Source organism: Equus caballus, chromosome 1 (genome assembly GCF_041296265.1).
Source record: "Equus caballus isolate H_3958 breed thoroughbred chromosome 1, TB-T2T, whole genome shotgun sequence".
In the NCBI taxonomy this organism is placed as follows: Eukaryota; Metazoa; Chordata; class Mammalia; order Perissodactyla; family Equidae; genus Equus; species Equus caballus.
Genome location: NC_091684.1, coordinates 30,258,745 through 30,283,168, shown reverse-complemented (window position 1 = coordinate 30,283,168; position 24,424 = coordinate 30,258,745). Strand labels below are relative to the sequence as shown.

The following is a 24,424-nucleotide window of genomic DNA, read 5'->3' as shown; positions in this document are numbered from 1 at the left end:
ACATCGTGCGCGCGTGCAGGACCACACATAGGAGGATCTACGTGCGTGTGCGCGACCGCCCGCCGGGAGGCCCAGCGAGTTCAGCGGGCTCAGGTTAGCGCCGCGCAGCTGTGGGCGAGGCAGAGCCATTGTTCCGCAGGGGACCAAGCCCCCCGCGCTCGCCGGGGACGGAGGCGGGGCTTCATCAGGCCCCTTTGTTCCCGACCCCGGGTTTGAAGGCACGACTCCCCTCCCACGCGTCTCTGGGAACGGGGAGGCAGGACCGAGTCGTGCTTAGTGATCGCCCCCGTGGCTTCCCCACGGTTTCCTGTGAAACTTCCCCAGTGCCCATCCATTCGCAAAGTGCCGAGACCAGTCCTGGGCTGGGACCCAGCCTCCATTCCCGGCCCGAGTCCTCTCCCTCTTCCGGAGAGACAGATCCCGAGCACCTCCGAGGCCGCAGAGTGCCGGGCACAGGCCCAGCGTCCGGTGGAAGAGAAGCCGAGCGGGAGAGAGGGAAGGGAGGGGGAGCGAGGAGCTCGCGGCAGAGGGAACAGCAGATTGCGCCGAGCCAATGGTAACGGCAGGACGAGGTGGCACCAAATTCCCTTTGGCCAATGACGCGCCAGAGTCTACAGAAGCCCATTAGCATTTCCCCAGAGGCAGGGGCAGGGGCAGGGGAGCCGCGGTGTGTCTGCAGCATCCAGTTTTTGCGTCTCCGGCTCCAGCACGCCTCGCCTCTCTGTCCCCTCCCCTCTCCCTCCCTTGCGGGGGCACCACGGCGAGCCAACTCCGCGCACTTTGCCCCTTGTTGGCAGCGGATAAAAGGGGTCTGAGGAAATACGTGACACAGTCACCCACTCCAGCTCTAGTATTTAAATTCCCAGCCTGCGAAGATCCCTCACAGCGGGTCGGGTCTGGACACAGATCCAGCGCACACCGCGAGGGAAGCTTCCGACCGCAGCGCCGCGGATCCCCGCGCAAAAGCGGGCTTGGGGACCGAAGTCTTCCCTGTGTCCGGGCTGTCCCGAACTCTGCTCCGCAGCCTCAGCGCTGGGAAAGTGATCCCAGCTTCAGAGAGCCCAGATGCCGGCCCATTTGCTGCAAGAGGAGGTGAGCGTCCCAGCAATGGCCCCCAGACCGCGGTCTCGCCGGCTCTGGCTGGGCTTCGCGATGACTCGGTGCGGGAGAGAGTTGAGAGCACCGCGGAGGACATAGCCGTGTTTTGCGAGTTGTACTGCCTTCCGTTTGTTGGGAATGTGGATTTTAATTTGGGGACTGGGTTCCCCAACTTTTGTTTCTTAAGCTTTAAGGAAAAATCTGGTCGTGCCAAGACCTTGATGTGTGCATGTGGGTTTTGCTTTGTGTGGTGGTAAGGGTGCCAGTGTTTTACTCCTTCTTCCCGTTGTTCCGTCACCTTGAGGTTTCCCCGGCCTCCCCAGTCTATCTGCACAGTTCCTGGGAACTTCTCTCTCTGCCGTCTGGGGTAGACAGCCCCCAGGTAGCCTGGGTATTCGGGCAGGGTCTTTGCCCATACTCCACCCTTCCCCCAGCTTCAGTGGGGAGTGAAGTGGCCCCTGCTATCTCCACGTGTCCTCTCCAGCCTCCTCTCTCCTCACTCCCGCTTCCTCTCCCCCCCAGATCTCTAGCTCCTACACTACCACCACCACCATCACAGCGCCTCCCTCCAGGGTCCTGCAGAATGGAGGAGGCAAGTTGGAGAAGACTTCCCCATACTTGGAAGAAGACATCCGCCCTGAAATGAAAGAAGACCTCTATGACCCGAGCTACCGGGATAAGGAGGGCCCAAAGCCCAAGTTTCAGTATGTTTGGAGAAACATCATCCTTATGTCTCTGCTACACGTGGGAGCCCTGTATGGGATCCTACTGTTCCCCAGCTGCAAGATCTACACCTACCTCTGGGGTAAGAGGTCCCCTTGTCCTCCTCACCCAGTAGCCCAGGTCTTCCGCTCTTTTAATAAGGTAGCATCTTACATAGAGCAGAGGCACCCACGAGCCCCTCCGGGCCCAAGTTTTCTTAGCCATTCCTCTGCCATGGCCTGAGAGGCTGAGTGGGCTGGGAACACAGCCTGCGGGGATTGGGATGCAGGACTGTCAATTCTGAGGGTCCTTTAATCTGGGTGTTGAGGAAGGAGCCCTGAAACCATGTGCTCTGGGCTTTGAAGTGAGTAGACCTGTGTCAGAGAGTCAGTGTTGCCTGAAAGAGATTTTCTGTTTCAAGTCATTTGCTTGTCAGCTTGTCCCAGCCCTGCTAGCCCCCAGGGAATCAAGACTCTTACCTGGGAGTCATGGGATCATGGGACTAGACCAGTGGCTTAGGGGGGACATGCTGAGCACAGTCGTGGGTTCGCTGGAGAAACTGCTCCGGAAGAGAGTTGGTGGAAGAGGGAGGAATGGAGAGATGCTTATCCACAAAATTATTCTGCCCTGACCCTTGGCTCCCTTATTGTACAGAATGATGAAGGCTCCTGGACAACCAAAGTTACACAGATGTACTACCCTATGACCCCACGTAGGTCTCCAGGGAACTGTACATGCCACTCAATGAAATGTCCTTAGAATGAAATATGGTTGAAGAAATGTTTCATGTCTCACTCCACATCTAGCCTGCTCCAGCTCTTCTCTCCTGATGCCAAGAAGTCCCTACTTGCCAGGGACAGCCAGGCCAGGCCAGAAAAGAGAGACCTGAACAGCCGTGGGCTTGAAGCTGCTGCAGTGAAGGAGAGAGTCCCCAGTTTGTCCCTGGCCTGCCCTTAGCTCAGCTCTTTCAGGGATCCATGGGTATGGGCTGATAGCAGGGCCCTGCCCCCTGGATACACACATGCGCTTTGCAGGCATTTGCACCTCTGCCACCATAATCCTGGCTTGGGAAGGGGGGAACAGGGAGCTCTAAAGCCCCAGGGGCCCCACATTGCCACTCTGAGGGTGATGAGCCAGAACTCCCTCTCCAGAAAACAACTTTAGGGTTTTCAGAGCAGTCTCAGGTGTGGGGTGCGTGCTGACAGCTACACTCTTGGAGGGTAGTTATGAAGAAGAGCTGGTAGGCCAAGTTCTAGCTGATTCCCCCTGAACCTCTTTGGTCTAAAGGTGGTGGGATCTGGTGCCTGGAGCTTTGTCTTCGGAAATCCCTTTGGTGCCACAGACGGAGAAACGCAACTGGGTGGACCTCCTCTCTTGTGATCTCAATTTTTTCCTGGTACAAACTGAGGACAACAGGACTTTTTCAGGATTACAACAAAGTTAGTGCTCATTAGGTTACATGTGTGTCGTTGCTGTGGGCAGCCAGGTGCAGGAAGTCAGTTCCTCTGTTCTCTCACCCGTCTGAGAACCCAGCAAAAACTCAGCTGCATCATGCAGAATCCAGAGCGGGGATAAGGATTCCCCAGGGAGGCTGTGGGCTCCTCTCTCCAGCCCTTCTCCCAAATAGACGAGTGTCATGGGTAGTTTTGTCACCTGCGAGTGGCCCCCTCCCCCCCAGCCTCAGTACTCCCTGTAGGCCTCGTGAAGCGTGGAGTTTGGCCAGGCGGCGGCTGCTTGCTCCTCACCCTTGGCTGCTAGTGCAGGGGCAGAATGCTATCCCCAAACCGAGGCTCACCCATACCTTTTTGATGTCCTGCCCATGGGTGTGTGCTGTGCCTTTGGACAGAGAAACAAGGCACCCAGAGACTGGATGGTGACTTGTTTTACTCCTGTCCCCAGGCCCTGTGGTGGATGGCTTAGCTGACCGAATGATCAGCTTGATATGGGGTTATCAGAACTCCTCTGTCTTAAGGAACAAGACAGGTGGGGGGAGGATCAGAGGCTCCACCTTCAGGGTTTAGGAGCTTAGCTTCACCTTTTCCTGTTTTATTCCTAAGGACAGTGTTAAGTTAGCAACTGGTTGTGATTCCAGCATTTCTCATGCCTCTGAGCAATTTTGAGAGCCTCTCAGAAGAGCCCTTAGGGGAAGGTTGAAGAGAGATCTCTGGCACCACTGAGAGCCAGGGGACAAAACTTCTCAAGTCTCTTAGGGCCACAGCGATGAGATTTTCTTACCCATCAATTTGGACATTAATAGAGAATGAATCTCCAACTGACAGAAGGCCTCCCATGTGACAGACTTGGAAGAGCTGATAGAAAAAGGCATCAGAGTGCCTGGGTTCTTTGCGCAATTCCCTGTTAACACTAGAATATTGTGTGCTTTCTGAGTCCCCTTGCCAGAGACATCTGTGGCATGAAACAACCTCAGGAGCTTCCTTGGTTCTGAGCTGAGAGCTTCTGCTTTCATGCCCAAAGCCATTTTTCTTCCTTCCTGGTGATTGATGGGCTATGGCTCAACTGTCATGTTTCCAGGTGCAGATATGGACAGATACTGCATCTGGGAAGATGTCACCACATGACTTGAGGCCAGTAAGTCACCTGAGCCGTAATCACAGTGCAGAGGCACTACGGATAGAACTCTCATTGGAACAGACTCTGGCCACATGGCTCTCCTCGGGATCCTTAGAGGAAGAGGATAGGGAAGAGGAAGACAGGGTAGGCAGAGGAGGGGGCTGTTAGGAAACTGGTGTCTATGGCTGGAGAAGAACACAGGACAATTTGTTACAATGTGTAGTGCCTCCAACTGCAACTAAGTTCTGTGGCCACTGAGGATCCTTTGTTTCTAGCTGTTTCCCTAGGATTGAAACATTGTCAACAGTCACCGCTTTACCAAGGCCTCAGCCCGGCCTCCTAGAGCTGCTGAATAGAGGACGAGGAGCCGGCTCCTCAGCCCACTTCCCGGTTAGAGATTAGATCTGGCACCTCCTGAGCCTGAGGGCTTCCAGGAAGGCAAGGCAGGACATGTCAGGGTGTTCCACCGATGGGTCTGAGCACATCCCGCCATTGTCTAGAATTAGCCTTGCCGGAGGGAGTATGGGCTGACAGGGACGTGGAAAGGAGGGACACAGGAACTTGTCAAAGCTGAAGACATTGTATAGTTAGGTCTTAGGTACAGGGCGAATTTTCCCTTGATATGGCCACACTGCCTGTTAAAATATTGAAATGCTTTTGTACCAGTTGGAAAAAAGCCACAGTTCCAAGCCCCACGGAGTATTTCCTAGAGCCTAAGGCTCTTTGAACTGGTCAGTGCCCAATGACAGCCTGGCTGTTAAATATTTGACTACCACCCTTGCTTATGGGTGCTGAGCTCTGCAGGAGTAGTCTGTGGTCCTTAAAACCTTGTGGATGGTTAGCTGACGGTCCGAGAAGGTGGGACCTGGAGTAACGTCCCTCACAATCAGGAACGACAACTGGCTGGGTGGTGAGAGCCCTCTACCGCAGCCTACCTTTCTGAAGCTCCTGGCTCTCCTTAGCTTATTTCAGCTCCTAGATGGAGAGGATGAGAGGCAATGGTCTTTTTCAAGTGGTAAAATCGAAGAGGCCTAAGAGACCAGGGTATCCCTGGAGTTCAGGGTAAAGCAGACCCTCCCCTGAAGCCTAAAGAACGCAGACTAGAGAACGTCACGTGAACACTTTCCCAGATTAGTGACTCCCCCGCCTGTCTTCTCCTGGCAGTGGCTTTCTACTATTTCACCAGTGCCCTTGGCGTAACGGCAGGAGCGCATCGCCTGTGGAGCCACCGGACTTACAAAGCTCGGCTGCCCCTGCGTCTCTTCCTGATCATTGCCAACACGATGGCCTTCCAGGTAAGAAGCCAGCTCTGCTCAGCTCTTTTTTCTCCACTCTATCGATGATCCGGGGGCAGAATGGGGATCAGCGCCTGCAGAGCAGCAATACCTGGACGGCCATTTTACTGTCCCCTCCCGCTATGGTCACTTCAAGTGCGGGCTCAGGGCTTAAGTCCACAAAGCATGAGGAGACTTCTGAGTCACTGGAAAAGGGAAATAGGAGATAAATAGGAAATGCTTTCCGTGTAGAGGATTATTTTGCTCCTAAGGTCCCTCTGTTATCATACAGTCTGGCTGTTTTGGTCTTTCATCATAAGGGGCCACAGTGCATAAGCCAGGAACTGCCCTTGGTTTCCTAGGCAGACAATGGACAATAAATTCACTATTTTGGGTGAATATCTTAGGACTCGACCACAGTGGGATTGAAGCTGATGTTTCACAGATTCATGAACTCTGCTGCTTTCAGGTAATAAGAGCAAACACTTTTATGGTGCTGACTATGTGCCAGGCACTGTTCTAAGCACTTGACACAGAGTACCTCCCTAATTCCTCAGGAGAGTCTTAGGAGGTCTTAGGAGGTAGGTACTATGATTTCCCCCATTTTAAGATGAAGAAATTATGTCACTGAGAGGTTAAGTAGACCAACACTGGGGTCCTATATTGGGCTGCCAGACTGGCTAAGTCAAGTACTGAGGTTTGTTGAGGCAGAAAGTTTATAGCAGAGATAGAATGAAGGGAATTGGAGAAAAAGAATTCATAGTTAAGTGGTAGCAATGAGCAAAGGATAGCATTTGGGGTGGGGCTTAGCTTGGAGCAGGAAGCAAAAAGAAGAAAACCAAACTGGTCTCCATTTTCATGGCACGATCCCAGGTACTTCCCACAGTTGCATATCATCTGTGTCGTAGTACTTTATACCTTAAAGCCTCCTGATGTCCCTGTGGGCCAAAGGGAAAGAAAAGATATTGGCATGTCCTTTAAGGGATGGAATGGGTCCCAGAGGAACCCAGAGGTCATTTGGAAATGTGGTCAAGATCATGCTTTATATGCCTGGCCTTGAGTTGTGTGTCTTTTACTGAGGCATTGGAATGGAGCTCCCTGCAGCTTCATCCACAACTAGGACCCTAGGACACAAAGCTGCCTGCCTCATGTTCTCCATGCCCAGGGGTTAGGCATCCCATGAGGACCTTTTCCAGCATTTCTTACTTGAAGAATTGAAATGTTCTTTCCTAATAAAACTATCTGAGCTCTGTGTGATCTGCTTCTATTCTGTCCACCATATAACCTTCAAGAGGAAGCCTTCATGTGGTCCTGGGACTTTAAGTTGCTTTCCCACTTAAGCTTCGGTGGCACGTTGAGGGGAGAGGAGGCAACTCCCTGACTCCTCCTTTGGAGCCCTGGCTCCTGAGTGTTTTGTGAGGTTGGGCTGAGAGTCCTGGACGCTTGAAGCTACCTATCCATTGGAATTCCCTTAAGAGGGTGTCTCCTCAAGCCTCCATTTCCTTTCTCTCTCCCTCCAGAATGACATTTTTGAATGGGCCCGAGATCACCGTGTCCACCACAAGTTTTCAGAAACAGATGCTGATCCCCACAATGCCCGACGTGGCTTTTTCTTCTCTCACGTGGGTTGGCTGCTTGTGCGCAAACACCCAGCAGTCAAAGAGAAAGGTGCTTTGCTAGAGTTATCTGACCTAAAAGCCGAGAAGCTGGTGATGTTCCAGAGGAGGTGAGTGAAGTGATGATGGAGCTGGGCACTTGGGGTCTGGGGAGCCCCCTTTATTCTCCTGGGACTTAGAAACATAAGCTGAGAACTTACTGGGTTTGCGTGTTCAAAATCATAATTTAAAACCTTAATTTTTAACAGCCCATAGCCATAGACTATTGCTCTTTCTTTCTCTCTGAGCTATCTTTAATTAAACCAATTAAATTCAACAAATGTTTATTGACCTAAGACAGTCATGGATACAAAGATGAATGTGTCATAGTCCTTACCTTCAATAGTTTGTAGCCTGTTGGGTGGAGGGAAAAGCCAAGTATCTGAATAACTATGATACAAGGCAAAATATTTTCTGTGCCAATGAGAGGCACAATGGGGAGGGAGATTGCATAGTGGGGAACATCAAGGAAGGACTTATGAAGAAAGAAGCTTTGGAATCCACTGATGGATGGAGATTTTCACAGGTGTGTGTGGGGAGGGACTGTGCAAACAGAAAGAAGAGAATGAGCTAAAGCATGAAGCACGTCCTAGGAGCAGAGTACTTTTGCTTGAAGTATAGGGTGTGGTGGGCAGTAAGACAAGAAACAGAGATTGATGCCATTCTTGTGGAGTCTTAAAAGCAGTCTTAGGATTTAATTCGATAGGCAATAGGAAACATTGAAAGTTTTTTGAGCAGGAATGTGGCATAGTCAGAGGTGTGCTTTAAAAGGTCGTTCTCAGAACAGGTGAAAGAAACCATCATCCAAAGAGATGAGAGGCAGGGCCACAAGTTGGGAAGTAATGAGACTCCATGCTAGGAAAGCAGTGGCGAGAAGGGAAAGGAGTTGGATGCAGGGAAAACCAATGAGATAAGAGTATAAGACTTGACCGCTGAAGGGATGTAGGAAATCAGTTTCCTTAGAAAGACATTGGCCTGGTCTACGTTTGGGAGAATGAAGGACGGGATAGGGCCTCCAGAGAGATGGAGACCTGCAGGCTTCAAGGCCCCGTACCTCTGAGGAAGAAGAGGAAGGATTAGACGGTGGCTGGCAGGACATGGAGGCAAGACCCTAAACATCAATTCTGCAAAGAGCACTGGCGGGAAAGAGAATGGAGCCCGGAGGCAGAATGGAATAACAGCCTGGGAAGGACAACTCAGTTATTATTTTGTAATTTGGACCTCGTCTGTCTTACCAAGAGGGTATGATGCTATAGTAAAAAAGAGCGATGGGTTTAGAGTCAGGAGACAAGCAGTCCAATCCTTGCTCCACCCGTTCCTCGTGGTATGATCCTAGAAAAGTCATTTCACCCCTCATGATCTCAACTAAAAAGTGAGATAATAATACTACATTCTCAAAAGATTTCCCATCCCAATCCCTCTTGCTCTGCTGTCTACCACACTGTACTCATTGTAGAAGGAAAAAGACAGCCCAACCCTGTGATGGCGGAAAATCAGGTAGTTCTGAAAGCCCTCTCCGTTGACTTCAGCCTGTCGTCTCTCCGTGCAGGTACTACAAACCCGGTGTCGTGTTGCTGTGCTTCATCCTGCCCACACTTGTGCCCTGGTATTTCTGGGGTGAAACTTTTCCACACAGCTTATTTGTCGCCACTTTGTTGCGTTACGCTCTTGTGCTCAATGTCACTTGGCTGGTGAACAGTGCTGCCCACCTCTACGGATATCGTCCTTACGACAAGACCATTAACCCCCGAGAGAATATCCTGGTTTCACTGGGAGCTGTGGGTAAGTCAGCAGTCCACAGCAAGACCACATCTAGTGGTCTGCTGGTTAGGGTATTAAGCTAGCAGCCAGAAAAACCAGATTAACCTGTTTTTATGACCTCTATCTGTTCCCACTCTAAAACTAAGGGGCAATATAAGAAAATCTTTGAGAGTCAGGCAACAAGTATTACGTAAAAACGGAAGGGTGAAAACTAGCAATGCCTTTATCTCCTCACTATATTCAGATGGGCCATACTTGAGTTGTACGCCAAGCCTTATTGCTTGGTGATGCCAATAGGAAGGACATCAAAGCAACTGTTGGTGGCCCTTTACTACCACCTACCACTCTTGTTTTTTGTCTCCTGTTTTTCTCTCTTCCACCTCTATTCTGTGTGAGGAACACCCGCACTCCTAATGTGGCTCAGGGAACCCCCAATAAAACACTTTCGTTCCAAGTACCTGCTCACTGATCTAACACTGATTATTTCCAAATTTATTTCTCTCTCTCTTTCTGGTCCCAACAGGCAGAGTCTAAGACAACAGGGTTCTACCATCTGACTCTTTTTTTTTTTTGTCACTCTTCAACTAACTGTAGACTTTGATGAAGATCTGGAATTAGTTTTCCTTAAGCAGACGCAGTGGCATCTTCTTCCTCACCAGCGAGCAGTGCTATCGCTCATGCAGTACATGCAGGCAGCCTCACCGCTCCACATATTTCTGCGCACCATGACCTAACACTCACTTTTTTCTCGTTAAAATCTTCCTTTATATTCTCAACCCTGACCATCTTTGCTATCTGTACTAAAGGCAATTTTCCCATCTCTTAACTTTCACGCGTCTCCCCCTCCTTTCAGGCACCTTCTACCACTGTGCACGTTCTTACTCTGAACCATGTTTGAAACAAATCACCTAGGCTGTAGAAGTCTGAGATTTTCATAGAAATGGAAATTTCTGGAATGAGATTTGTCTTGTTCCTGCCAATGGATCTATAGTGGGCTTCCCAGCTCCAGCCTGTTTGTGACCATCAGTTCAGAGTGGCTGCCAATGTTTGACTGTGTTTCAGTCATTTCTCCTTCCTGGCTGCTCCGCTCCCTTCTCACCTCACCCTTTGTTCTCCTGCAGCTCTCTCCCCAGCCATTCTAATCTTTTTCTTCTTGAATTACCTCCCCCACAGTCACATGCTCATCTTCTGTCTGCCGGAGCTGATCTCCTCCCTTGAGCCTTTCTAGAGCTGTTATCTCGCCCTGGTTGCAACGTCTTGTCCTTCTACCCATTCACCTTCCTCCTCTTCTTTTCTCTCTTGGCTATGTGTGTATCTGATTCTGTTTTAAATCTGATAAGCGTAGTACTTGTACAGAGAAAAGCCACTTATGGAAATTAGCAATCCTCTGTCAGTACCTTTCGCCTTGGGGATATGCCATCCTCCTACTCAATTCACATTGGATAATCAGGTGTCGGCAGAGAGAGGACATACTTTGCGGTGCTCTGGATGGTGTCATTTAGTTTGCAGGACTCCCTTCACTTGCTTGTTATTAATATCATTACTACTCTACTAGGGTTCTTTTATCTTCAAAGGGCTCAACGCACTCTTCTGACCCATAGTCAGATGCATGATCCATTGCACCACTGGCCCTGTATTTCAGCGCACTCTTTTATTAGCTGTTCTTTACCCGACTTTCCCCAGCCTCATAAGGGTCAGGATGGTTGTTGTTGAATGCAGTTCAGAAAGATGAGTTCTGCCAAGGGTTGGAGAACTCTGTCTGTGGAGCTGACAGAGCTTTACCCATTATAGAAATTATCCTGAATCCAAAGTTTCTTGGTCTTTCCTCTATCCAGCAAAGTGAACTGCTCATCTCAGAGGTTAGAGGGAATATCTAAGCATTTTGATTCCTTTTCCCTCAGAGAGCTTCTGTTTTATCAGCATCACCCCCCACACCAGGGTCCAAGCTCGAGGAATTTGAAGCCAGAGCAGTCCACACTGAACCAGCAGTGGCTGAGGAACTCAGGCCCTGGGCTGGGCCTCCATTCTTCTGACTGCTGGCTGTTGCTGCCCAGTTCTCTTGGTACCTTCCACCCTCAGAAGACAGTACCAGTGCAGTGGGGAAAAGTGTACTCCTTCGCTCACCTTCATAAGAAACACAGCAAAAGTTCTTCATTCTGGACTCTCCTCTCCCCACCCTAACTGATGCAAGCACACATACACACAGAGCCTTTAGGGTCTCAGATCAATATTTATTAAAGTTCCAGAGTTTTCCAACCTGAAATCCATTCCCAGACGTAGCTCTTTCTCTCTAGTCATCCTCTGAGAGAAACTGCAGTCCTCCCACAAAGGCCCCCAGAGAGCCATGGGTGACCAGGGTCTTCCAGATTGTTTCTTAAGATGCCTCTTGGGAAATCTATTTGGTTCAGAGTAGAAGAGACTGGATTCATTCAACAACAGCAGGTTTTTACTAAGTTTAAAGTACTTTGCTAAGGTAACTGACGTGCCAAGATCAGGAAGACAGCAATCCACAGTGTAGCGCCGTAACTTTTCTTCTTGCTTTTATTCTAGGTGAGGGCTTCCACAACTACCACCACTCCTTTCCCTATGACTACTCTGCCAGTGAGTACCGCTGGCACATCAACTTTACCACATTCTTCATCGATTGCATGGCTGTCCTCGGTTTGGCTTATGACCGGAAGAAAGTATCCAAGGCTGCCATCTTGGCCAAGATTAAAAGAACTGGAGATGAAACCTACAAGAGTGGCTGAGTTTTGGGTCCGTTAGGTTCCTTTTCCAAGAGCCAGCTGGGCAGAGGTTTAATGTTCTGTTTATTAACTACTGAATAATGCTACCAGGATGCTAAAGGTGATGACGTTAACCCATTCCAGTACAGTATTCTTTTAAAATGCAAAAGTATTGAAAGCCAACAACCCTGCCTTTGTGATGCTAAGCTGATATTCTTATTTCTTCTTGTATCTTCTCTTTCTTCCAGCCCCATCGTTCTTCTCTTTGCTTTGTTCCTATCATCTTCCTTTCTCTTCCCCGCTTGGTGCCTCCCAAGCAAGCAGCTGGCCAGTCGTTGGTGGGTATCCAGCTTCCAAAGCTTAGATTACCTTTTTATAGTCCAAAACTAGTGGTCTTTGCCCCAGATAACTCTTTCCTTGAGCTGTCCTGAGCATCAAGGTAGGTGGCTCAAGCTAGAGATACGACAAAATCTTCTGGGAAGGCCCCTATTAATTATCTTCAGCCCAGGCTTTTGCTAGATGGAATGGAGAAATAACTTTATTTGGCACGAAGCTTCTAAGGCAGGTAAATTGTCAGGGGAGAGAGTTAGCATGCATGGTATTATTAAGTAAGGATGGGGTGAGGTGGGAAACAAGGCAAGAAGCTCCTGCTGTGATCAGACACACAGCTGCCTGCCTATTGAGGACTTCAGGCCCCACCGCACAGCATGCTTCCTTTCTCTCCTGACTCTGCGTAGGGAATGGCCGTGGAGCTTGGCAATGGTAGAACACAAAAGCAAATCTCAATGTCCCAATATAGCTTAGGCTGGGGATAAAGAGGAAGCATTTAGTTTGTAGGAAAAGTGCTCTCTGGTGGGGAAGGATTTTTTTTTTTTTTCCTTTAATAACAGGAAGATTTCTTATTTCCTATAACAAGAAGTCTTGAGGTTGGTGTTTCCAGAATTGGTGAATCTAGCAGCTCGCAGAATCATCAAAATTCTTTCATCTTTCTGCTCTGCCATCTTCAGGATATTGGTCAGCTGCTGTCATAGCAATAAGATGGCTGCAGCATTTCCAGACATCCAAAAAAGGAATGCCTTGGTGGGAAGAGTGGTGAGCATAGCTGCCTTCCAAAAAAGGAAGGATTTTAGGAGGTGGAGTTGTGTCAAATTTAAAAATATATATACATATATACTTTGCTTGGAATATTAAAATATTTCACTTAGAGTATTTCCCTCTGAAAAGGAGGTGCTTGAGGAAGAGGAGGAATTAGATGGATTGTTTACTTTCCCCTCACTGCTGGACAGGAGATGGAGAGGTTGAGGGACAGGGTCTGTAGGCAGTTCCTAAGAGATAACTTTACAAAAGAAGGGCTCTGAGAACACATTGCCAGGGGATTCAGAGGTTACTGAGTAAGCTATTGGGTGTCCTAATATGGAAGCTGGTTACACAAACAAGTTAGATGTTAAGTTCATTCATTCCAATTTCTGCTGGGAATGAGTAAAAACCAGAAGGCTCCTTCTCCGTGTCAAACCCCTTCACTCATTCCTTCTCTGTTAGCATCTAGTCTAAAGTATAGGACTGCCTGCGGGGGTGAGGTAGGAATCTCTTCACTACCCTGATTATTGATTCCTGGCTCTACCCTATCTGTCTATTTTCTCCTACCGGTTCTATCTCCTCCCTGGTGTTTTCTTCTTTCTCTGGACAGGCAGCCTCCTTTGTGTGTATTCAGAGGCAGTGATGGCTACTGCCATCGTCCAGGCAACTCCCTCTCCTGCAGACAGAATGCTCAGGGTCATTGAACCACTGTTTCTCTTTATAAAGTTGAGCTAGCTGCCACTTTCACTTGGCCTCCAGAGTCTCTCCACCTACACCCCTGTGCTCCCCAGGCACACTGATGACTCAAGACAAGGCTGGCAAAGCCTACTGGAAACATCCCTGGCACAGGTGCTCTCACTTGTGAGGCACAGCCAAGCCAAATGCTTGCGTTGTGCTGCTGAGCCGGCCACAGAGCAAAAGATTTGTTTTTGATCTCCTTTGCCTGAGTCAGAACTAGAGAGCATGCTGGATGCCCTCTGCTTACTCACTCAGCCTGCCCAGCCTGAGTCAGTGCTCCCAACTGACAGTGCAATGCTTGTAGAAGTAGGAGGGAGCCAAGTCTTTACTGGGAAGCACAAGAAGCAAAGGCAGGTCCCAAAGTGCCTCATGCGGAAGGAGGCCCCGTTCCCTGGAGCCAGGGTACACTGCAGAGCTTTGGCTGTGACTTAGGATCTGAGATGCCATGAACTTTGCTGAACAGCATCTCTGTTTAGTAAACTAACCAGCATTCCCTACCACACAGCCTAGGGCAGACAATAGTGTAGAAGAGGTATGAAAAAAGACAACATCAGTGTTTTGAGAACCTTGGACCACTCCTGTCCCTGTACCTCAGTCATCAGGGTGGAAGCCTGGCTTTACTCTATTCAGACTGGAAATGCACAATACCAAATGCTCTGTCCACTGTTGAGCCCCAGTGGTGGAAGGGGGGGTGGCCTTTCTTCCTGTATTAATTGAATAGAGGCTACAGGGGTTAGGTTGCACTAAAGGCATGCTTGTCTTCTGAGCTGTTGCTCTCAGTAGAAAAGAATCCAGTGGAAGAGCTCTGTAGTTTAGATCTGTTGACCTGTGTACCTACCCCTTGGACATGCCTGTCAGGTAGTTTTAATTCCACAGGTCATCAGATACCTGCTTTATAAATTATGAGCAAAAACGACTTTATCTTTCTATTCTAATCGTCTTCCATGGATCTGATCCATACCATGACCCTACACTGGATGGGGTCGGCAGGCTGAGGGCCCCAGGGTTTGTGTGGATGTGTAGGTAGGGGCATGTCTGCTGAGTAGGGAACACTCTTCAAGATTCCAAAGCCAAATTCAATTGATACACTAATGATCCAGAAACTCAGATCTGATAAGTCAGAATTTCTAACAGTCCTTGCTTTGTGGATATGCTGACAACTTATGTGGGTGCCTTTCATCTTTCCGAATTGGTGTTGCCTATGAGCCTGCTCTTGCTCCCTCTGTGGAGCTCCTTTGCACCTGAGAGCCTACAGAAGTGGGTGGTAGAAACGGGGCCCTGGCTGGAGAATTATCAGTATAGCTATTTGCTGGAGTCTCTTCTGGGCTTCATTTTGGAAACTTAGGGCTGTTTTTATTAAGTGCCCACATTTGATTGAGGGTGGAAATAATTTGAATGTATTTGATTTATAATTTTTTAGATTAAAAACTGGTTGTAGCATTTTAAGTGGAATCTTTTTCTCCTTGGTTTGCTAGTATCCTGAGTGTATTCTCTGTAAGTGTAGCTCAAATGGGTCAGCATGAAAGGTTAAAGAAAGCAAGATGTCAATGTTACGTGGGTGGTTAAGGCCAGGGCCTCTCCTACCACTGTGCCACTGACTTGCTATGTGACCCTGGGCAAGTCACTTAACTATAATGTGCCTCGGTTTTCCTTCTGTTAAAATGGGAATAATAATACTGACCTACCTCAAAGGGCAGTTTTGAGGCATGACTAATGCTTTTTATAAAGCATTTTGGGATTCTTCAGCAGAGGAATTCTCTTAAGTCCTGAGTATTTTTATAGAAGCAGTATCCACCACGAGCTTGTGTCCACCGTGAACCATGTGTCTTGGATGCTATCATTAATCTATATGGTTCTCTCTGAGAGATTGAGGAAATCCATTGGATAAGTGGTGGATAACCAGCCAGACAAAATTCAAGAATGTGTAAACTCTTTGTCACGGAAGCTTACACAGGATACTTTTTCCTTGATTGGGTGGGATTTTTCCCTTTTTATGTGGGATAGTAGTTATTTGTGACCTAAGAATAATTTTGGAATAATTTCTATTAATATCAACTCTGAAGCTAGTTATACTGATCTGAGATTGTGTTTGTTCATAATAAAAGTGAAGTGAATCTGATTGCACTCTGTCTGGGAGTTTTTTGGCTGTGATTCAGTCTCCTGGGACTTATCTCTCTGGTCCACCACCCTATCTATGACCTGTTCCTCTACCTTTAAGAGTGAAAAAGAAGTCAAAGCTCCCATGCCTGACTCATACCCCAGTGACCCGCCCTGCCCTTCCTAAGGGTAACTTTAGGTTAAACTCAGCCTTGGCAGCAGGAAACCAGGAGTCTGCTGCCATTAAATCAAACATTTACACCAGCTGGCACCCTGGCCCTGGGGAGATGCCAGGTCTCTTGTATGTCACATGGTCACATGGACCCACAAGAGAGATCCTGAGAGGAAGAGAGCAGCAGGAGAAACACTCTGAGAAAGCAGTTCTTTACCTTGCCCCCAAGGCTGTTCAGTCCAGGTCATTCCTCCAAAATGTAGTCCCTCCTGGCAATAAAATAGCTTTCTGAAGATGCTGATTAACAACAGTGGAAAGATAGGAAAAACAATCCCAGGGAACGTTTGTAAATTCCTGGACTAGAGAGGGTCTCATGATCATAAGGCAGGAAAGGCTTTACTGAGAATCCTCATGTGGAAAAGAGAAGGTGGACTTTTTACAGTTGGAAGAAACTCCATCTTCCACAGGGGCCACCTTGACAATGTGAGGTTTCTAAGAGTTCCCTGGAACCAGCTCACTTCACTTTCTAGTGTAAAGTTGCCCTCCCCTTGGACAAAAAGCAAGATTCTCTTGGAATATATCTGAGCATCCAAAGTCAAGTCTATATTTACTGAGGTCTTGCCAGACAGTAATGTAAGTTGATGGCAGCCTTTTCTTCATCGATTAATATCTGGCTTTTCACCCTGTTCCCACGGTTTTATTTAAAATGTTCAAGCTGGACTATTTTTTCAGTTCTATAACTGCACTCTCTTTGCAGGTTTCTGCTTTGTTTCCCATTAACTGGCATCCACTTTAAACAATTGTTCCTCACTCAGCTCTGCTCCGTTTCATTTCCTCCTGTCTTATGCCTGGCTGCCCTCCCTCGGATTAAATATACTTCTATGCTTCCACCAGACAATTTGTATTTTGTATATTATTTTCTCCTGGGGCTGTTTTCTTATTCTTATCTACAAAAGTTTCAAGAAGGAAGAGGAAAGGGGAGAGCTCTCAGAGCTTGACCAATAGGTTCAGTTGAATTTAAGATTGAAAGAGAACGGGAATAAGTAGTGAGCATACCTGCAAGGGGGAGCTGTAAAACAAGAGCTGGGGGCAAAATAAATGAACCCTTGTTTTTGCCATGCTTTGTATAGGGAGGTATAAAGAGGTTAAGGCTCTATTTAATAATCAAGATTTAACCATGGGACAAAAAGATAAAAAGTAACAAGATAATAACGGAGAAGAGCATAGAAATAAAATTCCTGATGTCCAGTGGCCATCAGTTTGCTCCCTCTTCCCTAAAGGAAGAAACAGCCTAGTTCCTAAAACTGTCCGTCAGGGTAGAAAATGAAATAAAAGGCATCCAGACAGGAAAGGAAGACGTAAAACTCTCTCTGTATGCAGGTGACATGATTTTGTATATAAAAAAATCCTAAAGAATTCACACAGAAAACTTTAGAGCTAATAAATTCAGCAAAGTTGCAGGATGCAAGATCAACATACAAAAATCAATTATATTTCTATAAACTAGCAATGAACAATATGCAAACAAAGTTTAGAAAAGAATTCCATTTATAACAGCGTCTAAAAGAATAGATAAACGGATAAATCTAACAAGAGAAGTGCATAAGAATGGTAGATTTTAAGCTACAAAATATTATTGAAAAAGATTAAAGAAGGCCTAAATAAATGGAAAGAAATCTGATGTTTATGGATTGGGAGACTTAAGTTGGTAATACTCCCCAAACTCATCTATAGATTCAATGTAACCCTTATCAAAATTCCAGCTGCCATATCTTTTTACAGAAATTGACAAGCTGATCCTAAAATTCATTTGAAAATTCAAGGGACCCAGAATAGCCAAAAGAAACCTGAAAAAGAAGCACAAAGTTGGAGGACTCACATTTCCTGATTTCAAAATTACTTCAAAGCGTCAGTAATCAAGACAGTGTAGTACTGGCATAAGGACAGACATATACATTGATGGAATAGAACTGAGAATGTAGAAATAAACTCATCAATTGATTTTGACAAAGATGTCTAGACAATTCAATAAGGAAAGAATAGTTTTTCAACAAATGGTATTGGACAACTGGATATCCACATGCAAAAGAATGAAGTTGGCCCACTACCTCACATCATATACAAATATTAACTCAAAATAGATCAACTAAAACTATAAAACTCTTAGGAAAACACAGAGGTGTAAATCTCCATAACCTTGGACTAGGCAATGGTTTCTTACATATGACACCAAAAGTATAAGCAACAAAAGAAAAAAATACATTGGACTTCATCAAAATTTAAAAATTTAGGCTCTAAAAGATACTATCAAGAAAGTAAAGGGGCCAGCCCCATGGCCTAGTGGTTAAGTTCAGCATGCTCCACTTCGGCAGCCTGGGCCCAGTTCGAGGGCATGGACGTACACCACTCGTCAGCAGCCATGTTGTGGTGGTGACCCACATACAAAACAGAGGAAGATTGGCACAGATGTTAGCTCAGGGTGAATATTCCGCAGGAAAAAAAAATTTAAGAAAGTAAAAAGACAACCCATAGAATGAGAGAAAATATTTTCAAATCATGTATCTGATAAGAGATTAGTACAGAATATAAAAGGAACTTTTACAACTTAACAATAAAAAGATAAATAGCCCAATTTTAAAATAGCCAAAGTATTTGAATAGACATTTCTCCAAAGAAGATACACAAATGACCAATAAGCATATGAAAAGATGCTTAATGTTATTAGTTCTCAAGGAAATGCCAATTAGAACCACGATGAGATACCACTTCACACTCACTAGGATGGCTCCAATCAAAAAGATAGCTAATAACAAGTGTTGAGGAGGAGGTAGAGAAATCGGAACCCTCATACGTTGCTGAGGGGAGTCTAAAATTATGCAGCTGCTTTGGGAAATAGTTTGGCAGTTCCCTAAAAGGTTAAAACCTAGAGTTACCATAAGACCCAGCAATTCCACTCCTAGGTATATACCCAAGAGAATTGAAAACATATGTCCACACAGAAACTTGCACATGAAAGTTCATAGCAGCATTATATACTATATAATGTAATAGCCAAGAGATAGAAACAACCCAAATGTCCATCAAGAGATGACTAGATAAACACAATGTGGTATAGCCATATAATGGAATATTATTCAGCCACAAAAAAGAATGAAGTACTGGTATGTCTACAACATGGATGAACTTGGAAAACATTCTAAGGGAAGGAAGCCAGACACAAAAGACCACATATCGTGTCATTCCATTTATATGAAACATCCAGAACAGGCAAATCCAGAGACAGAAAGCAGATTAGCGGTTGCCAGGGGATGGGAGCAGGTAATGAGAAGTGACTGCTAGTGGGTATGGGCTTTTTGGGTGAGGAGGAAAATGTTCTAAAGTTAGATCATGGTGATGGTTGCACAACCCTGAACATGGTAAAACCACTGAATCACACACTTTAAAGGGCGATTTTATGGTAGATGAATTATATCTCAATAAAAAATGCGTGAGAAAAAATTGTCCTCTGTTTTAATGTTTTTACCATTAATTGTAAATAGCGGAGATTCAAATACAAATAGAATGAAAAGAAGCCCTCCATATGCTCTAATTATATAGTGATGTGGTCTCCGTTCTCAAACTACAAGGAGACAAAGACACCAGCCACATGAGAAAAGGCAGCTGCTGTAAACAAGAGGCTCTGGGATGATATTCTCGCAACACCAAACGCCTTGGAAAAATCTATATACCATGTTCTACATTAGTTAAACGGGGTTAAGGCCACTGCATAAACACAAATCTAACAACATTTTAATGCAGGAAATCCAAGTTCTGAGTCCACCAGACCTGTGGATGCAATAACAACCACAACAACATTGACTCTAGCCAAGCACTGTCCTGAGCGCTTGACAGAGCATTGTCTCATTGGATTGGAAGCCAATGTTATTATTACCCCGATTTTACTGATGAGATAACTGAGTTCACTTGGAGAGAAAGTAAGTGGTGAAAGTGTGAGTAATGGTGCCATGATCCAGCTCCAGAACTATGGTTATTAACTACTTTCTATATTGGGTGTGGAATACATGACAAACTAGATAAGCCCAGAGTGTGTGTAATCTCTCATGTATTCAAGTATATGCCCGGTGATAATTGAGTTATCCTCAGAGGCAAAGCCTCATTGCAATGCAGGAAGCTGAATTTATGCAAAGTTAAACTGTAGGCACATCCTTTGTTCCAGAAGAACCCAACTCACTCCACCTCGTGACCCATTTTAACATTCAACCACACGTGAGTTTTAAGTTCTCTTTTCAAACCGTGGAAACATACCTGACACTTCCTCCTTACTTTTCTAAACCCTACTCCACTCTCTTCTCTTGTCAGATTTTGAGATCCTTAAGGGCATCTTCTTTTAAGAATGTCCTCTGCACCTAAACAATCAGTGCTTGATAAAATTATTGAAAGATCTCATGTTTTGTTTTAAATTCTGTCTCTGTGACAAACTGTGTGAAATGTCACAGGGAAGGAGTGGTAGTCTGTGACCGGTAGTTAACTTTCTACGCTACAAGCAAAGCGCTGATTCTTGTATGCTGACTTCGGGGCAAATGCCACAGGCCTTAATTGCAGGCTCCAAGGAGCTGAGATTCTATACTGGGGTTGCTGGAGGCAGAGCCTTCCTCTTTTCAAGACCCAGGCCTGCCCCTCCCCCACCCAGTCCTGTCCAGCCTGCTACACCCAGGCCACAGAGAGCTCACAAAGGCCAAGTGTCTGCTGTGCTGACTCACAGAGGTTCCCGGTCCGGGCTAGCGCTGTCTCAGAGGGGCCAAAGGGGCCTTCTCCTTCCTGGCCATTTCCCATAGGGGCAGTGAGTAGCCAGGCCCATGTCAGGCTTTCAAAAACTTTGTAAATCACTAGAGGAAATGAGTAATGAGAGGAGAGTGAAAATGAAAGGCAACAGAGGGTACAGAATTGCTCATTACTGTAGTCCTATGCCCTTCTTAGAGCATTCTGGTCGGCAGTTAAGGATTCACCCCTTAGTCTTTTTGTTTGTTTGTTTGTTTCACATATATACAGATATTTAATCGAACTAAAATTTGCATAACATAAAATTAACCATTTTAAAGTGAACATTTGGTGGCATTTAGTCCATTCACAATGTTGTGCAACCAGGACCTCTATCTGGTTCCAAAACCTTTTCATCACCCCAAAAGGAGACACTGTACTTGTTAAACAGTCACTCTCCATCTTCTCCCTGCCCCCAGCCCCTGGCACCCACCAGTCTGCTTTCTGTCTCTAGGGATCTACCTGTTCAGGATATTTCATATACATGGAATCCTACAATATGGGACCTTCTGTGGCTTCCTATTCTTAGCATAAAGCTTTCGAGGGTCATCCACATGGTAGCACGTAGCAGTACTTCATTCCTTTTTTTTTTTTTTTGCTGAATGAATTATATTCCCTGAATGTATATACCACAACTGGTTTTTCTCTTCATCTGTTGATGAACATTTGAGTTATTTCCCCCTCTTGGCTACTGTGAATAGTGTTGCTGTGAACACTGGTGTAGAAGTATTTGAGAACCTTTTTTCAGTCCATTTGGGTCTATACCTAGGAGTGCAGTTGCTGGAACATATGGCAATTCCATGTTTAACTTTTTGTGGAACCACCAAACTGTTTTCCACAGTGGCTGCAGTATTTTACATGCCCACCAGCAGTGTGTGAGGGTCACCGTTTATTCTTAACACGCCTCATTTGTTCCTTTCCTTCTCCCTATTTCTGAGAAAGCCAGTCCCCGAATCCCCTTTCCCCTGGAGCAGAGGGTGGGAGAAGTTGCACCTCTGGTGGAAAGACTATCCTCAGGCAAAGCTGAGCAGCAGGGATCCCTCTGGCCTTATCCTGTGCAACCATTCCTGCCTTGTCTACAAATAAGATCCTGTGACCAGGAACAGGCGAGGACAGGCTCCTATCGACCTGGGGCACACCCTCTACAGCCATTTATGTTACCTGATAAAACTACCCTCCTAGCGCTCGCCGGTACCTCCGTCCTCGCACAGAGCATTCCATTAAACCCACTTAAACAGCCGAGTGCAGAAAGGAGGCAGCTCTATGTGGAAGCTGCCAGCCTTGGCTCAGATCTGTGGGCGGGGGTTTAACTGTCAGCTCAAGCTTAAGATCTCCGAAGACACAACCTCTAGCCTTGTCCTGCCCAGCCCCCTCTGCAAGAGGGCCCGCCTGTCCTGGGCAGCGCTGGTAGCAGACATGAATGGAGAGGAAGAGCCTCCCTCCCCGCCCCCTCTCACCGGGGTTACTGCCGGTCACAGAGCTATTTACATTTACAACAGCCCAACAGCGCCTGACGAAGCCGGAGCCAATCAGCAGCCTCCAAGCTTGTCTGATCCGTCTGCTCCAATCAGGAGGTGCTATCCAGACAGCCTCTCTCTCTTTGAATCACAGGTCGGCTGTCGCCTTTTCTGGGGAGGGGAGCCTGACTCAGACTCTGCTCTCCTGGACCTCGGTCTGCCCTTCTCTGGAATGGGGAAAATACTGAAAGGCCGTTCGGTCGGGGAGACATTTTACATAGGAATGGAAACCACTGTTCCTTAAAGCCAGCACAGATCCAATGCTTTTCTGCTGTGAAGAAGTTTCCCCTCCCTCACTGCCACCCTCTCCCTAACTCATGATTATTCATATGGGCTCTTAATCCACAGCTGCCTTTCAGGTGGTGTCAGACCTTGCTAACCAGGACAGGCCAGTAGGCAGAGCTAATTTTTATCCTCGTCTGCAGTAATGCAAATACCTATCATGGAAAAGGCAGAGAGCAGAGAATCAGCGAAACAGCCTAAAGATTGGATACGCACAGGGTAGAGCAGAAGCAGGAACGTGTTCTGGAATGTTCCTGGCTGACGTAGTAACCTGAGCATGAAGGAGTGAGAGAGTGGAAGGGAAAAGTGGAAAGCTGGCCTTGAAACCCTCCCTGGGAAGTTTAGACTTGCTCTGTAAGTGACATGGAGCCGTCAAGTAGTTTCAGGTTGGAGAGGAAAATTATCTCCTCTGTGTGTCAGAAAGTTAGCTCCGGTGGAAACTTAAAGAGCAGATCAAAGGAGGCCCAGATAAGGGTCTGGAAGACCAGTTAGGCGGTCTAAGGACCTAAAAATTCAGATAGTAATGGTGGAAATGAAAGGAAGGGAGCAGACTGAGAGGCATTTGGGAGTCAAATGAATAGCAGTTTATTGACTGGATATGTGAGGGGAGGGAGGAGAGGAGCCAAAAATGACTTTGAGGTTTCTCTCCTGAGTGATCAGAAGAGTCCCACCTCCACCAACCGAAATATGTAATGGGAAACAAAAAAGGAGAGAGAGAGAGAAGCAGATTTTGGAAGGGAGTTCAATTTTTGACATGTAGAGTTTGAATTACAAGAGGATTATCCACATGGAAATAATACCCAGGCCACAGCAGGGAATAAGGGGGTCTGTGTTCAGAAGAGAAATAGAGGTGAGATCCAAAGAGTCTGTGGTGAAACTAGAGAGAAGATTGTTCACCTAGGAAGGGATTACTGAGTAAGACGATTCAGTGACAGAACCTTGGGAAGTAGCAACGCTTCACAGGTAGAAAGAGGACAGAGAGTTAGCAAAAACGACTGAGAAGTATCAGATATGTGAAACAAACAAACAAACTCGAGTAGTGTAATAGAAGTAAAAAAAGAATTCTCCGAAAAGGGAGCAGGACATGGTAAAAAAAAAATAGATATCTGACAAAAGAACATTGGTAAATAAATTATGAAACATACATTTAATGGGCTTCTATGCAGACATGAAAATTGTGTTGTAAAACTATATTAATTGCCATCAAAAGATGTTCAATACATCTTGTTGAGAGGAACATTCAGGTTAAAAAATAGTAGGTACAAAATGATTCCATAAAAGATAAATTACATATATGACTGCAAAAGAGCATGAGGGAACTTTTAGGGTGAGGGAACCGTTCTATATCTTGATTGGGGTGGTAGTTACATAGCTGTATACAATTACCAGAAATCTTCACTGTAATGCCTTTAAAAAGAAAGGAAAGGGACAGTGGATGGTACCTACTTCATAGGGCTGTTCTGGGAATTGGATGGCACAGTGCCTGGAACACAAGGAGGGCTCAATCAGTGGAGAACGGAAGGGTAACCCAGGAGCGCTGCATGGAGGAGGTGAGACTGGAAGCAAGGCCTGGAAGGATGAGAGAAGACCTCATCTAGCCCTCCAAAACAAAGCCAAAACCAAACTAACAAAAAACCCTGGAGCAGTCCAGACGAAAAAGAAAGTGGGAGAAATTGAACACTTTTAGAAGTACTTTTAAACTGAAAACGGGACGATAGATAGGGGCTGGCCCACTGGTGCAGCGGGTGAGTGTGCACATTCTGCTTCAGTGGCCCAGGGTTTGCCAGTTTGGATCCTGGGTGAGGACATGGCACCACTTATCAAGCCATGCTGTGGCAGGCATCTCACATATAAAGTAGAGGAAGATGGGCACGGATGTTAGCTCAGGGCCAGTCTTCCTCAGCAAAAAAGAGGAGAATTGGCGGCAGATGTTAGC

General features: G+C 46.5%; 1 protein-coding gene across 1 annotated transcript; it reads left to right on the top strand.

Annotated features, from left to right (window-relative positions):
• The first annotated feature begins 53 nt into the window (after positions 1 to 53).
• SCD (stearoyl-CoA desaturase) lies at positions 54 to 15,721 on the top strand. Its single transcript, XM_001500364.5, has 6 exons — positions 54 to 1,092; positions 1,621 to 1,903; positions 5,536 to 5,666; positions 7,166 to 7,371; positions 8,850 to 9,082; positions 11,612 to 15,721. The coding sequence occupies exons 1-6, from the start codon at positions 1,066 to 1,068 to the stop codon at positions 11,809 to 11,811; spliced, it is 1,080 nt and encodes a 359-aa protein (XP_001500414.1). The 5' UTR covers positions 54 to 1,065; the 3' UTR covers positions 11,812 to 15,721.
• The last annotated feature ends 8,703 nt before the right edge of the window (positions 15,722 to 24,424 follow it).

Excerpts from the sequence above, each read along its gene's own strand:
- SCD (XM_001500364.5), top strand. The coding sequence starts at position 1,066 with ATGCCGGCCCATTTGCTGCAAGAGGAG. Across the intron at positions 1,904-5,535 it reads GATCTACACCTACCTCTGGG|TGGCTTTCTACTATTTCACC; the intron begins GTAAGAGGTCCC and ends TTCTCCTGGCAG. Across the intron at positions 7,372-8,849 it reads CTGGTGATGTTCCAGAGGAG|GTACTACAAACCCGGTGTCG; the intron begins GTGAGTGAAGTG and ends CTCTCCGTGCAG.